The sequence below is a fragment of the Abrus precatorius genome, unplaced genomic scaffold (assembly GCF_003935025.1).
Source record: "Abrus precatorius isolate BTA unplaced genomic scaffold, Abrus_2018 Scaffold2, whole genome shotgun sequence".
NCBI lineage: Eukaryota > Viridiplantae > Streptophyta > Magnoliopsida > Fabales > Fabaceae > Abrus > Abrus precatorius.
This window is the reverse complement of record NW_020874362.1, coordinates 5,386,992-5,402,948: the sequence shown is the minus strand read 5'-3', so window position 1 is coordinate 5,402,948 and position 15,957 is coordinate 5,386,992. Positions and strand designations below refer to the sequence as shown.

General features: G+C 32.2%; 1 protein-coding gene across 1 annotated transcript; it reads right to left on the bottom strand.

Moving 5' to 3' along the window:
- Positions 1-2,816: 2,816 nt before the first annotated feature.
- On the bottom strand, positions 2,817-14,239 carry LOC113857609 (succinate dehydrogenase [ubiquinone] flavoprotein subunit, mitochondrial-like). Its single transcript, XM_027489684.1, has 16 exons — positions 13,726-14,239; positions 13,381-13,548; positions 11,819-11,906; positions 11,496-11,642; positions 11,271-11,411; positions 7,165-7,250; positions 6,972-7,064; positions 6,817-6,880; positions 6,582-6,725; positions 6,119-6,306; positions 4,711-4,885; positions 4,456-4,626; positions 4,260-4,329; positions 4,054-4,174; positions 3,933-3,970; positions 2,817-3,251 (listed from the first exon to the last, which is right to left on the bottom strand). The coding sequence occupies exons 1-16, from the start codon at positions 13,822-13,824 to the stop codon at positions 3,149-3,151; spliced, it is 1,896 nt and encodes a 631-aa protein (XP_027345485.1). The 5' UTR covers positions 13,825-14,239; the 3' UTR covers positions 2,817-3,148.
- Positions 14,240-15,957: the final 1,718 nt, after the last annotated feature.

Below are 15,957 nucleotides of genomic sequence, written 5' to 3'. Positions count from 1 at the left end.
ATTATAGTCAGTACGCCACAACTCCAATCTTCTTGAGGATTTGGTAAGAACCATAATACCTATTTAAAGTAGGTTGGGGTAACCAACTTTTGTTACAAACTAACAAGCCACCCTTATCCCTTAAAACTGAAAACTAACTCATTCTTACAGAAATCCTAACTAATACGTCAAAGGATAAAATAGGTTTAATTCCTATTATTACCCCTTTTTCTATAATACACTTTCAAAGTCCTATATGTATCCTGTGGTTCCTAAGGTCTAACAGCATTAGCCTAAACCAAATACTAATGTAGTCGATACTCAACTAGTTCTAGGAGATCATATAGCTTGGATGATGGCTAAAGCATTCTCTTCAAGCCTTGACCATGAAGAAAAATAATCTATAAATACCCTTAATTCTTTTTGTAAATCCTATTTCATTCTTTCTTTTTTCTATTTTTTTTTCATTCATGGTCTTTTATTTGGCTTTCTAGACGATTTTACATTATATGTTTTTGTGGCCATTTTTATATTCAAATGTCTCTCTCATTTAGGTTTATCATTGTGCTTCCCCGACCTGTATAAAGGAAATATAGTCATGCTCATGCTTACATTCACTCATCTTTCTTTGTAATAACCCTTAGGGGGTGTTTGGTATCCGGAATCTTTTAACTTTCTGGGGAATATTACTTAAAAAGTTTTCTTACTCATGTTTGGTATAAGATACAAAAAAATATTCCTGAGAATGTGAGATTCACGGGTAACTTGAATTATGAAGAAATCAAAAATTTTATTTTCCCATCTCAATAGATGGGTATCCTTAACTTTCATGAGAATCTAAAAATTTTGAACAAAAATGTCTCCTTTACCCTACTTCACTTTACCAATTCTAAATCATTTTTGCACTTTCTTTTTTCTCTACTTCACTAGTCTCTCTTATGCTCTCTTCTTCATAGCTGTTTTGCTCCTACTCTTTGATAAGCATGTGCTCTTATTTTTGTTCATTTTCCTCTCTTATTTTCCTGCACTGCTTTACTTATTCTTTATTTTTTTTGTTGGTTTACTTGTTGCCATTATTTGCAGAGCTTTATATATCTTTTATTTAAGTTAAGGGTATTTTGATAAAAAGTAATAACATTTCCGAATAAGTTTTTTTAATACTAAACATGAGAATGAGAGAAAATAAAAAGATTTCTGAAAAAGTTACTTAGTAAATAAATATGGATAACAAGTTACTTAGAAAACACATTTCCTAGAATCTCATTTAAAAAGATTCTGGATACCAAAGACCCTCTAATGTAACAAGTTATCTAAAACACATGCTCGAGAATCTCATTTAAAAAGATTCTAGATACCAAACACCCCCTTAGAGAGTCTTAGGTGTCCAGAAACTTTTAATTTTTTCAGAAACGTTACTTAAAAATTTTCCTTACCTATGTTTGGTATAAGATACAAAAACATATTCTCAGGAATATGAGATTCGTAGGAAACTTGAATTGTGAAGAAATTGAAATTTTCATTTTCCTACCTCAACAGGTGGATATCCTCAACTTACCCAAGAATATGAAATTTTTAGACAAAAATGTTTCATTTACCTTACTTCACTTTATCAATTGCAAATCATTTTTGCATTCTCTTTTCTTTCTACTTTACTAGTCTCTCTCATGTTCTCTCCTTCATAGCTGCTCTATTCCCACTCTTGGTAAGCATGTGCTCTTATTTTTGGTAAGTTAAGGGTATTTTTGTAAAAGTAATAACATTTTTGGATAAGTTATTTTAATACCAAACATGAGAATGAGAGAAAATAAAAAGATTCTTGGAAAAGTTATTTAGTAAATAAATATAGGTAACAAGTTACTTAACAAAAATATATTCTCAGGAAATAAATTTCTAGGAATCTCACTTAAAAAGATTTTGAATAGCAAACATCTCTTTGAGCCTTCAACAATATCTTGAAGGCAAACTTTGAAAGCTTGAATTGCTCATCTAGAACAACTCACCGGCCAACAGTGGACTGTCATTGAAGACTTCTTTATCAAAATTCTAAAGTTATAGTTTCTTGTTTTGAGTACACTGATGGCAGCAAGAGGAGTTTTTAAACTTTAGAACAATGGTTACGTTTAATGATAACAAAGGAAGACAATAATTATACTCTTTGTATTGTAATTTCTTATAATGCACAAGTACTTTTCAATATAATATTGTCCCGTTACAAACTTCTGTAATTCTGATGTTGTCTCTTTAATCTTCAACTATGATATGCATCATTTTAATAATTTCTCTTTTATTTGACCTCATTGATGCATTTGGTGCTATTAAATTGGTACTCGCACATGTTTCTACAATTTCACATCTCTTTTCAAATGAAATAATACACAAATCCCTAAACACTGAAAATATCCTACTGCATACTGATGGTCAAGTGCATCGTCCTTCCCCATGATTTTCATGCCACCTTTAAATCTTGCTTTATATATGTAATAATTTAACAGTAAATTCCTTATTACTTCTTAGACTTTGAATGTTATTACATGGCATGTAGTTTAGTTACAGAGAATTCAAAATTGATAACCAAAACAAAAATTGAATTTAAAATTACTTTTACTCAAAAACTAAATTTATAAAATTTAAAATTAATTTTGCCTTAAAAAACTAGATTAAAAAATAAGTTTAAACTTAGTTTTGCGTAAATAATTAAATTTAAAACTATTTTCAACAAAAAATAGTATTGATCCAATTTTAGTTGAAATCGGTTCTAAATCCGATTTGGCCTAAAACCAGTATCAAATAAAATCTAAATTTTAAAACTTATTTTAAAAAGTTAAAAAAATAAAATAATTTAAAATTTAATTCGTATAATTAGATTTGAATTAATTTTTTTGTCAATTTAATCCTTGCACAACCTTATGTGGGTACAAATAATCTACTCAGCAGATAGTACATCTGGTCAAAATTATTGATCAAGAGAGCAGTAAAACTTGCTGGGATTAATTGTTATTATTCTCGGCTTTAAATACAGACATTGTAGCATTGACGATGCGCTGGAATAGAGCAGTCTAACATTGATGATGAATAAAACAATCGTTATCAGAGTCTTTCACTTGCACTTGTCATTCCACATTTCGCGAAACAATCCGTGTAAGCCATCCATAATAATTTAGCAAGCATATTAATAAACACGAGCTTTAGGAGGGAATGACTCAACCTCCTCATCCAAAGTATTCATGTGCACCGGCCTGTAATCTAACTGGACCTTCTCATTCTCCCAATATCTGCAAAATCAATTCACAAAAAGCTTAGCTAACAGGAGCAACTCGCAGACGCAAGTATTTTATCATCGATAATGTTACTGCAACAAATCCAGCATACTAGTTGACCCAACAACCCCTGCACGCCCTGCGGTCAATCGGAAACTTTTCAACTTCACCAGTGGGTTGCAAAATAACTAATTCAGTGTTCTTGGTCTTACGACTATAAACAGAAACATTTATAGTGATTTGCCACCAAAACTCGATGTATGCACAATTTTGCATCATGTCACCACTTCAAATTCGTTTACAAGAAAGACTGCAAAGACCCAAAATTACTTAAAGGTTATCTCTTGCTGGAACGAAAAGTAAAAACTACCTAGTGACAGGATCTTCAAGCAAGGATCACTTGGAAGGACGAATTTACAAAATAGGTTTTTAACAGTCTACGTATTTATTGACTTTAGGATAATACAAACACCAGATACTGCCAATCAAGATATTATTCCACTGTCACGTCACTAGTTTATTGACTGTTTGGCTTCTCTAACAACACAAGAAATTCAAGACTCAAGCTCTGGTGCTCTTAAGAATCAACAGAGTAAGATACACAAAAGGAATCAGGTTCCCACTAGAAATGAAGAGAACCAACTGAATTCAAATGTCTAATTTTTTAAATAGCAAATTAATTGAAACATGACTTACCCCAAAGTGTGTTTCATCCAGTTCTCATCATCTCTTTTCTGTAAATGATAAGCAACATATTCAGTCAGACAACCATTATTCATATTAATGGTGTGAAATTTATACAGAAGATAGCACCAACCGTGAAGTCCTCACGGGCATGAGCACCTCTACTTTCTTTTCTCGCTTCAGCTGAGTGCATGGTGATGCAGGCATTTATCAAAAGATTTTCCAATTCAATAGTCTCCATCAAGTCAGAGTTCCTGAGAGCCAATGAACTTTTAAAATGGACGAGTAGATTTCTTGAAATAATAGGAACATGTGCAACATTGGTCATAGAAGTTTTACCATATCAAACTTCGATCTGACAACTGGACATCATGAAAGCTCTCCCATACTTTATCAATTAATTGACAACCTGCCACACCAGATGAAAATCAGAGAAAGAAGATAATAATGGAAGCAGTAAAGGTTAGACACGTCACTTGGGGAAAGAAATGAAGGGGGTAAGAAGAACAGGTATCATTGATCAACAGAGGATTACCTTCTTCTAATGTTTCTTGTGTACGAAACACCGCAGCATTGTTTTGCATTATTCGTTGCATATTCAACCGAATTTTTGAAGTTGGCAACGACCCATTAGAATTTCTCAATTTGTCCAGCCAAGCAATAGTTTTCATACCGGCATCTTTCTCCAAAGGCTTTTGTTTCTCTCCTGCAAAACGGAAAACAGGTACTATTTTATCACCTCATTTCAGTGTCTATTTTATCTATTTTAGTAACTGGAAATGAAGCTTGCCTGGCCTACGAATTTCTGCAACTCTATTTGCACAAGCTCTACCAAAAACCACAATGTCCAGAAGTGAATTTGCACCGAGTCTATTGGCACCATGGACTGATGCACATGCTGTTTCCCCAGCAGCCATTAATCCAGGAACTACTGCATCTGGATTGTCACCTTTAATAGTAACTACCTGAATTAGAAACGTCATATCAGACTACATTTTCTATTAAAGAAAAGTGAAACGAAATGCAACTAATTCAAAGAATAAGACCGCAACTCTTGTATGAACTGCACACATGACAGTATAAGACTGACTCATTAAATCCAAACAAGTAATCATGTAGGCCATAGACAGAAATTAATAAGAAAAGATCTCACTATTGCCAGACAGACAGAAGGGTACAGAGAACACTAAAAGCACTATATATATATATATATATATATATATATATATTCAAATTGCAGGAGGAGCAATTTGAGAAATTAAAAAGGCACTAATTATTCACTAGGAAGACAGATTCAGAAAAGAATAATAGAATTGTATTAGAATCGCTGATAGATTGAATTGAGTGCAATGATGCAAGTTAGTTATTATACACGATCTAATATTCATAGTAATGGGAATAAAGTTATGCTACAAGTACAAAATGGTTCACCAAAATATTAGAATGACATCTAGGTAAACCCATCAATAAATGAATTCATAGCTATCCACATGACTTGGATCACAGATTTTGTGATAACTTCATGAACACAGCATTTTTCAACATGAAAAGAAGCCAAGAGTGAACTTTATCTGTTTTTATTCATTCCTGTGATGTTTAGAAGACATCTAATTAAACTGTTTGGGTGTTCAGTAGTAGCATGAATAAAATGGAAAATTGCTTCAATAATAAAGAATAGTCAAATCCATTTCTGCTCAATCTCTCTCTGTTTAAGGGCACAAATCCAAACAATGATCAGCCCTGTGGTATGTACTCTTTGTTGATTACTATCTACTCTCCCTATCCTCTATTTCTTTTTATCTATCATTTAAGGTAATAGCAGATAGATTAAGAAAAATAATTAATCTCTTCATTTATATTAAAAGTCATCTATAATTTCCTAGTATGTCCTTTATATCTCTCAATTATTACTTAGACATTTCACACTCTTTCTTTCTCTTAAACATGGGTATAATTGAGAAAATAGTAATTAATGCTATCTCGAAACTTAAAATGACGGATAAATAGAAACAAAAGTTTTCTTCAAATATGAAAACAGGTAGTCTTAAGTAAGCGAATTGATAACAGTATTAAACAGTTGCTCGGCAAGAAATTATATTTAGGCATGACTGTGACCAATTATGTTACATTCGGTTTTTATTTTTCTTTCTGGTTTTTTTCTTTCAGTGGAGGCTAACCAATTTGTTTTAGCATCATACCTCTCCATGATGATTCGTTGGAATACCACCCATGTTATAATGCACTGTTGGCAAAACAGGAATGGGTTCCTTAGTTACATCCACACCAGCAAAAATAGCAGCTGTTTCAGAGATACCAGGTAGTCTCTCCTTGAGAACATCTGGGGGTAAGTGATTCAAGTGGAGATAGATGTGATCTTTCAGGGGTCCTGAAAATAATTTCCAATGTCAATACAAGCAAAAATGTCCAACTAAACTGGAAGATCAAATATTTTCCAATACAGGGAATACAAAGGTCATGCTTCAAGAAAATAATGTGTATTTCTAGAAAGAGCAAACTTGAATACAACTCTATATGCTCAAACACTGGTTTCCATCAAAGTAATATCTCAACAATTATGTACAATTACAAACTAATAGATTCTTTATATGTTTTATAGACCTTTTATCACAACATAAAATTATCAATTTAAAGCCTGCATACCTACACCACGTCCTTCCCGGATCTCCATAGTCATTGATCTTGAGACTACATCTCTTGATGCAAGATCCTTTGCAGTAGGAGCATATCGTTCCATAAATCTCTCACCTTCGCTGTTCCTAAGAATTCCACCTTCGCCACGAGAACCTACAAAGGCCCAAGAAAGAAAATGAGAAGCACAATATATTTCAACTTAAAGGCAAGCCATCAATGCAAATAAGGACTTAAAATCACCAACCTTCCGTGATAAGGCAGCCAGCTCCATATATACCTGTTGGATGAAATTGCACAAACTCTAAATCCTACAGAATTTATGACAAGAGTGTGAGTGATAAAAGACTTGCTATAAAAAAATTCATCTCAATAATGAAATTTTCAAATCCCAAAAGAAACCTCAAGTGGGATCCCAGCACGTGCAACCATGGCATTGCCATCTCCGGTGCATGTATGTGCTGAGGTTGCAGAGAAGTATGCTCTACCATAGCCCTGATGTGAAACACAAGATTGACACACACGTCCATTATAAGTGAAGTCCAATTAGAATCTTCAATGTTAAGTGTCAAACATGCAAAAGAAAATCATGTACCCCAGTGGCCAAAATTGTTGATGCTGCTTGGAATCGATGTAAAGTTCCATCCTCCATATTCCAGGCAATTACTCCTTGACAAGTACCTGCATTTCCAATATGGAAAATTAGTTAACTTTGCCATCAACTCCAACAACTCTGCCTATGGCCCCATAGTCGGTCTCAAGCTCAAGTAAAGGAGTAAGATTGTATTAGGCCTTTGACATGACGATATTAAGGTTAAGTCGTTACCCGAAAGTAATGCATTGTATGACTCAAGTGCAATGTCAAATGATCTTAAAGGTGATGTATCGGCACTCAGATGTAATATTAAATGCAAGAGTCCTCACATTTGGCTGGACTAATATGGGTAGAGAAGTTATTCGAAGAAGCGTGTTTCGGTTTGGTTCATATAATATCGGTACTTTAGAAACTCGTTAGAATTGGTAGACACTAAGATTCATAGAAAGATTAATATCATATACCTTTAAAAAACAAAATGGTTTGGAAATAAGGTAAAGGAGCTAGATACTACAGGTTTCAAACTTTATATGAGGAAAAGTTAAAAAAAGAAACGGAGTAGGCATAATTATGGATAATATTAGGAAAAAGAACACGGTAGAGATTAAAAAGATTGAAAATAGGATCACGTTCTTGATGTTATTGGTTGTACAAGACACTATTAATATCATCAATCTTTATGCTCTATAAGTTGGCTCAGAAGTCCTCTTGAAAGCAAAGTCCTGGTAGGATTTAAAGGAGTTAATGGTCATGCTGAGTGTGAGGCAAGACAATTTATAATGGTTCATGGTGGTTTTGATTTTGGAGAGTTAAATGAAGCCGGACAATATCCTTGATTTCTCAATGACCTACGACTTTAAGATTATAAATATTTGCTTTAAGAAGAGGGAGGAACATCTAATCATTAATAAGAGTAGGGTTTCAAGGTTGCAAATTGATTTTTACTTGGTACGGAATTTACACAAAAGAATTTGCAAAGATTATAAAATGATTCTAAGTGAGAGCCTTACTACACAACATATAATCTTAGTTTTGGATATTCGTTCCAAAACTGGTATATAGAGAATTTAACAAACCGTTATTCTAAGAATTAAGTGGTGGCTACTTAGTTAAGAACTAGTTGGACATTTAGAAGTAGTTAGTAGAAGAGGATAGTTGGTCTACACAAGGTAGTGCTAATATCATTTGAGACAAAATAACTATGAAGATTAAGAAAATTGCCAAGAAAATTTTAGGTGAATCAAGAGGTTTTTGACCAAAAGACAAGGAATCATGATAGAAGATGAAGGTTTAGATTAGAAAAAAGATTGTGTTTTAAAATTTTACATACATGCAACAATGTTGAAAATTTGGCAAATACTGGAATGTAAGAAATAAAACAAGTAAGCAGTGAGTGAAGTACAATTTGAGACTCTTGAAGGGTTCCATCAAAATTTTGGAACAAATTATGGTGAAAGAAATATTTATAAGTTTTTCAAAAGTAGAGAAAGAAAATCTAGAGATTTAGATCAAGTTAGATGAATTAAGGATGAAGAAGGAAAAATGATGGTTTCATGTCAAACAAAAACAAATGGGAGAAATATATTTATAAAGTTGTTAACGATGGATAAGGAACAAATAAAAATATAGCAGGATAGTAGTGTAAGCGAATGATATAAGTTTGACATATTACTGTAGGATTTAAGTTGAAAAAGTAAAAGAATTTCTAAAGAAGATAGACAAAGGTAAAACGGTTGACTCTAATAATATTCCTATAAAAGTTTGGAAAAAGTTTGAGAAAACAAAAACTTAGTAACTCATTAAACTTTGTAATAAGATTTTGAAATTTAAAAATATGTAAGATGAATGGAAGAAGAGTGTTTCGGTTCCTATATACAAGAATAAAGGTGATTTCCAAAATTATGCAAACTATAAAAGGATTAAATTTGAGTCACATTATACAATTATAGGAAAAGGTAATGGAGCATAGCTTATGAGAGAAAACTGAGCTTGAAAAAAAATAATTTGGTTTTATATTAGGAAAGTGTACAACAAAAAGTTATATATTTTTTTACAAAAAATGATAGAAAAGTATCGCTATAAAGAAAAAAGACTTACATATGACTTTTAATGACTTGAAAAAAGTACATTTTCAGACTATCGGATATCAAGAGAAGTGTTTTGGAAGACTATAAAAAAGGAAGAAGTCCATGTAGCATATATTTGGGCTGTGCAGACATGTATGATGAGATAATTATGTGTATGAAAACTTTTGAAAGTATATCTAAAGACTTCTCAATAGGGATGGGTTAACATTAAGGCTCAGTGTAGCATATATTTGAGCTAAACAAGATATGTATGAAGGAATAACTATGTGCATGATAACTCCTGGAGGTATATCTAAGGACTTTTCAATATGGGTAGGTTTACATCAAAACTCCGCTTTAAGCTTTGTTTTAATCTAAATTTAAATGTGCTTATAAATGACATATAAAAGATTATACCAAAGTGTTCTTCACGGATGATATAATGTTGGTTGACAATTCGAAAGAAGAGGTTAATGTTACACTTAAAATATAGAGGAAAACTTTAGAAACTAAGAGTTTTCGATTGAATAAAAGTAAGAGTATATGCATTGTAAGTTTAGCAAAGAACAATACAAGAATTATGCTTTGAAAATTAAAATTGAAAATAATATTATATTACTAGTTTCCAGCTTCAAGTCCTTGGAATTGATTATATAAAATAATGAAAAATCAATAAAAATGTTACTCATAAATTATAAATTAAGTAGTTAAAGTGGAAAAAAACATTAAGCTTATATGTGACTATAAAGTACCTATCAAAATAAAAGAAAAGTTTTACCCTACTATAATATGAATCAGCTATCCTATGATAGTGAATGTCGAACCTTAATGGAACAACACAAGAAGAAAATATGAGTAGCAAAAATAAGAATGTTAAAGTAAATGAGTAGTCTCATGAGAAAAAACAGAATAAGAAATGATAGTATACATGAGGAAATTGGAGTGCATGACTTTTACTTCACTGTAAAGGAGTCAAGAGAAATTTAAATGCATCTTAGATAAAGTTATTAAAAGAGACATTACAAACATTTCTAAAAGTTTAGTTTTTTACTAAGATTAATGGTGTTGAATAATCCATGTTGTCTAACTCACATAGTGGGTTAAGATTTGTTATTGTTGTTGTTGCCATCAACTCCAACACACAAACGTCAACTTGTTTTTCACCAATGAAAATGTTTAAGAAAGCTTATCACAAACAAATAACAACATATTGTAAATATGAAGGATAAGAAATATTTAGATGGGAGAAAAATAAGAAATACGTGATAACTAATAAGAAAATATAGCCAATATCTCACATCTTAAATATAGATAAAAAGGAAGACTAGCTTTTGGTGAATTGTTCATATGACATGTGACATTGAATTTTTAAAAGTTTTACTCATTACTTCCCTCACCAGTCTTGCTGCTTGCATACTGGTCATAATATGAACAAAGGAGTTAGCAGGTATGGTGAGAAGGGAATCTAAATTCTTTAGATTTCCACAAATATGCATAAAACATAAAATAATTTCAGTTTTTAATTTCTACTCTAACATTGTAATGGTTGACTCTATTTTCCAGATGGGTGGGGAAAAACATGCGATACACCCCCCTTGTTGTAATCTTGACTTTTGAAGTTGCTTTCATACCATTTTGAACATGCCAACATAGTGAGGTTTTATTCCTACAAATACATATTTTTCCTGACGTGCTGTTCATTATAATCCCAATTGTCATCCAGGAAAAACTTTTAAAAAATTGTGTAATACACTATTATTTACCTTTGTATTATAGTTTTAGGCAAAACTGTGGTACTACTCGCTGTTAGAATTTGGCGGATTACAAATTAAAACATGATAATTTGAACAATCAAAGAAAAAATTCAGACTAAAAAAAACAAAAGAGAATGCCTAAAATATAATTTAAGGATATAATTTTCCTGCAGCATTGTGCACAAAGTTTTTAGTCATAAATGATCATTAAATGCTGAGGCCTTGTTCAATTAATTGATTGCAAATTGTTTTAATGGAAAGCAAACTAATTGATAGAGTGGCTTACCATCACTACTCATTAATAGATCTAATGCAAAATATTCCACAAAAAACTGGGTATTATGCCTCATAGCTTGACCATAAAGAGTGTGCAATAAAGCATGTCCAGTTCGATCAGCAGCACAAGCACAACGATATGCCTGACCACCTATACCATAGCAACATAAGCAAGTCAAGATCAAAACGCTTAGAGCAAGAAGGCTAATACCCTTCCTCCAAAATCTACATCTACCTTTTCCAAAGTTTAAGCTCTGTCCACCAAATGCACGCTGGTATATTCTTCCATCCTCAGTTCGTGAAAATGGCAACCCATACTTCTCAAGCTCAATCACTGCTTTTGGTGCCTCCCGACACATATATTGGATGGCATCTTGGTCTCCTGTAGAACACAGTGCTTGATTTTTCACATCCACAAAAGAAATAAAAAACCACTCAAAGAATTTCTACCAGTCATGATATTCATAATGGCAAACTACTCAACTTCTAGTAGTTCTAATTATTTGAAAATTGTGTAGGACACAATGCAAAGTAAAATTTTTAAGATTGAGCCTTTACCAAGCCAATCACTTCCCTTGACAGTGTCATACATGTGCCACCTCCAATCATCTTCGGTCATATTTCCCAGTGCAGCATTTATACCACCCTGCACATAATTTCATTCCCATGCATGAGCATGCCAGTATATTCGGATTTCAGAAGAATGGGTCAGAGTGGAATAGCCCAACTTAATACATTGGAGCACCATCAATAATTTTTAATTCATGAATTAATTAGACAAGCAGATTTACATAATGATATGGTACACAGAGCCGATCAAACCTTCATTCATCAATATAAAACAATAACCAGCTTAACTGAGTTTAAAAGTCTTTCATCCCCAAAAAAGATGTCAAACAAAGATGAAGTGTTGGGGTATAAGTGATCATTAGATAACAATAACGGGATACAATACATTACCAAACTTACAATAATTAATGGGTAATATCAAATTTACAACATACGTAAAAATTTCTGAGTATGATCATCAGAGAGATAATAAATTGAAAGAAGATACCAATGCTATATTCATCTATTTAAAATTGTCACCAACAGCCCTAATTCCGTTATCCATGAATAGATTTATTTAAAAGAATAAACAGTCAAATTAACCCCTTCAAGCCATAGCGTCATCTTATTAGTTCCAAGAAAAATGGAAATTACACTCAATGTTCAATATTATTTCGTCTAAATCAAATTACTCACGTCAAGAACCTATAGGTTCTATTTTGGTCGACAAATACACATCAAGGGACTAATTGACCAACAATACACACTTCAGAACATTGGGCTAAATTTCCATCATTCAGGATTAATATGACCAGGAAACTAATTTGACTATTAACTCTTAAAATTTAAATGAATAACAATTTCTTTTATTTGAATTAAAGGAATAAATTATTTATAAAAAATATCATTCTTTTTTATTTTGGATAAAATAAATAGATTTAAAAATTATTTTGATACTTTATTTTTCTAATGAAATTAAGAAAAAGTAACAATTTCATTTTTTTTTTAAAGAAGAAGATTTCGAGATTATTTTTTTGTTCCTTTTTAATTCAAAATTGGATAAAGAAAGTATCTAAAAAATTTGAATTCGAGCGAGACTAGTTATGTCACAGAATAAGCAACCGAAACACAAAAAACAAAAAGGATCAGCAAAGGGGAAAATCCTATATTATGATAAGGAGTAATACCCATTTTAGTCCCTCGAATTGTGACTGTCCATCATTTTCCTCCCTGACTTTACAAAATTCTCACTTCAATCTCAAACTTTACAAAATTACATTCATTTTAGTCCTTTTTTTATGCAAAATGAAAACGAGAAATAAATTAGAAAAGGATTAAAAAGAATGATCTTTAAGAAATTAAGGATGACAATGAAAATTGAAGTAGGAAAGGATTAAAAAGAGCTATCTTCAACAAAAATTAAGGACTAAAGTGGGATTGTTATAAGGTCAGGACCAAAGTGATAGACCCTTAGACTATATTGAGCATTTACACTTACCGACAGGTAAATTACAACTAAAGTAATGCATATGAAAACACATAAATAGTGGAAGCTCAAGAAGATCTCATACCTGAGCCGCAACAGTGTGTGAACGGGTTGGGAAGAGCTTGGTGATGCAAGCAGTGTTGAAGCCATGTTCCGAAAGTCCAATGGCTGCTCTCAACCCTGCGCCACCGGCTCCCACAACAACCGCATCGTATTTATGATCCACCACATTGTAAGACGAGTTCACACCACTCTGCACAACAACCAAAACGATGCAGTTTCAGTAAAACCACACAACCCAATGAGAACCCAAAAGAACGAAAAGATAAGATTACTGCATCCAAAGAGATCCTCAAATCGAAAGTAAAATTTTCTCTATATACGAATTGGAAATAAACAATCGAGAGAGGAATAGACGGTTGACTCGCACAGAGAAAAATCTCGAAAGGTGAGATCCAAGTTGTTGATGATTAGGTTTGGATCTCTCAGAAGCTGGTACGCGAATAGCACGAGCCACGCAACGCCACATTTCCGAAACGCTCTCACTCTGTCTTTCTCTCTAACTCGCTTTGTTTCGATTTATGGTGTCTCTGATGCGTGTGCCTCTCTCGTATCAACTCTTTCTCTATGCCCTTTAAATAATTTAATTTATATTTTTCATGTTCCCCGTGACCATTTTTTATGTATGCCTGTTTTCGCGTTTGTTCTTTCGACAAGTAGCAAATTGGGTGGTCGGAATAAATGGAAGAAATGCCACGCCAACTCTGCTGTGAATAGAAAATAGGTATTTTGAATTTTATATAATCTTTTTAGAAATTAACCTTTAATCTAAGTTAGTAATAACGATTAACGAATGGAAATATAGAATGTGATTAGGAGTGCAGCAATTTTCAATCAGCTTTGTGCTTCATAGAAAGAAGGGGAGGATCGGTGACGGCGACAATAAGAGCTAGTTCGGTCCACGTAGGAGAATTAACGTAGAGACAAGTGGCAAGGCCGAAGTGTGTGCATCGTGAAAAAGCGAGGATCTTTGGTGCGCTTTAGGCCACGACTGACATGATATAGACACACCACGTTGCCTTCTAAATCACCACAGCTGCCAAACAAAAAGTACATTGTGAATAGATTTCATGACCGATCCAAATGAACTTAAAACTCCGATTGGTTTGATTTTTAGCGATGACGAGTGTGAATAAAGACGCAAAATATGCTGGCCAATTGCTTTGCCTTTGGAATGGGTTAATACAAGATAGGCACGTATATAAATATTTTCAACTGTTAAGCGATCTTTATTTGGGGGATAATTTAATATAATTTGTTAACTTTGTTTTATTCTTTTAACTTTTTAAATTGCAATATCATTTATTAAAGTTTTAAAAATAAGAAATTATAACATTTTTTCTTAATAAATAATAGAATTGTATTAACCTTTAAACATTCTTAAATAAAAAAATTATGATATATATATTAAAATTATAAAATAAAATAATATTTTTTTAATAAATTTTAGTATTATTATTCGTTTATTTTCTTTTAAAAGAGTTGAGATTAACAAAATTTTAAATAATACGAATTATTATTTATAAGTATAGGTGATCTTAAATAAGTGATATAATTGCTTCCATGTGTTTATTACTTATTCAATTTAATTACGTCTAAATTTAATCAATTCACTCAATTATACGAATGGAACTGAATGAATTGCACGAATCAGAGCAACAATTATTATTTGATGAGTAATAAATCATTCATCATTTCAAAAACAAGGGATCAAGATATGGCATAGTCCTAGACGCCTACAAGTTCCTCTGAAACACAATCCTCCTAAGGATGAATTTTAGAAAGAGAATTTTCTTCTAAGAATTTTCAAATTATTTTTAATGGATAAAGTTATTTTTCAAAAGAAAAATCAACTCAATAGTATTTTTAACCTTCGCAAGAGATAATTTTAAGTATTTTAACACAGTTCTTTCCTTATCTGATCATATTTTTTCTTAAGAAATAAGATAATGAGATGTAAAAAAAAATAAAAATGGGTGTGTTGAGTAGAATTTAAAAAAAACAAATCAAAATACAGTGTAAACAGTAAAGAAAAAAGTAGATAACTTTTTAATTTAAGAAGAAACAAATTTAGATTTACTTAAGACCTTAGTTAATACAAAGCAGTGGTTCAGGACTTACTTGGACAACTTCAAGGAGAGGTTTATGGCGCCTTACGTTATGATCTGAAATACGTCTTCTGCAACTTCTCTTTTTTTCATCAAACTCTAGCAGACCATGGAACCTTCATTGGACTTACATTTCTTTTCTAGGCTTAAAGATGAAATGATATCCTTAGAGAAAGATAGGTTCTTGGAATCACTTCTGACGAACATCTACTATTTACCAAGCTTTAGAGTGAGCAATGGTTCACTAGAGACAGAAGAGGGCTCTGGTGGATGAGAAGTTTCTACTGGCTATTCTTTAGATTATTCTTTTTTTCCGTACAACTGGAATCGTGGAAATTTTCAAAAGTGAATATACATGTTTTGCTACCCATATTAGATGATGAATTGATGGAGGCTACTTTTGAGGTCCTTGACGAAGAAGCATGTATTAACCCAGACCCAGAACTGTTGTTTTTATTTGCATTGATGTAAAGGGTGAAAGGAGTAAAAAGAAA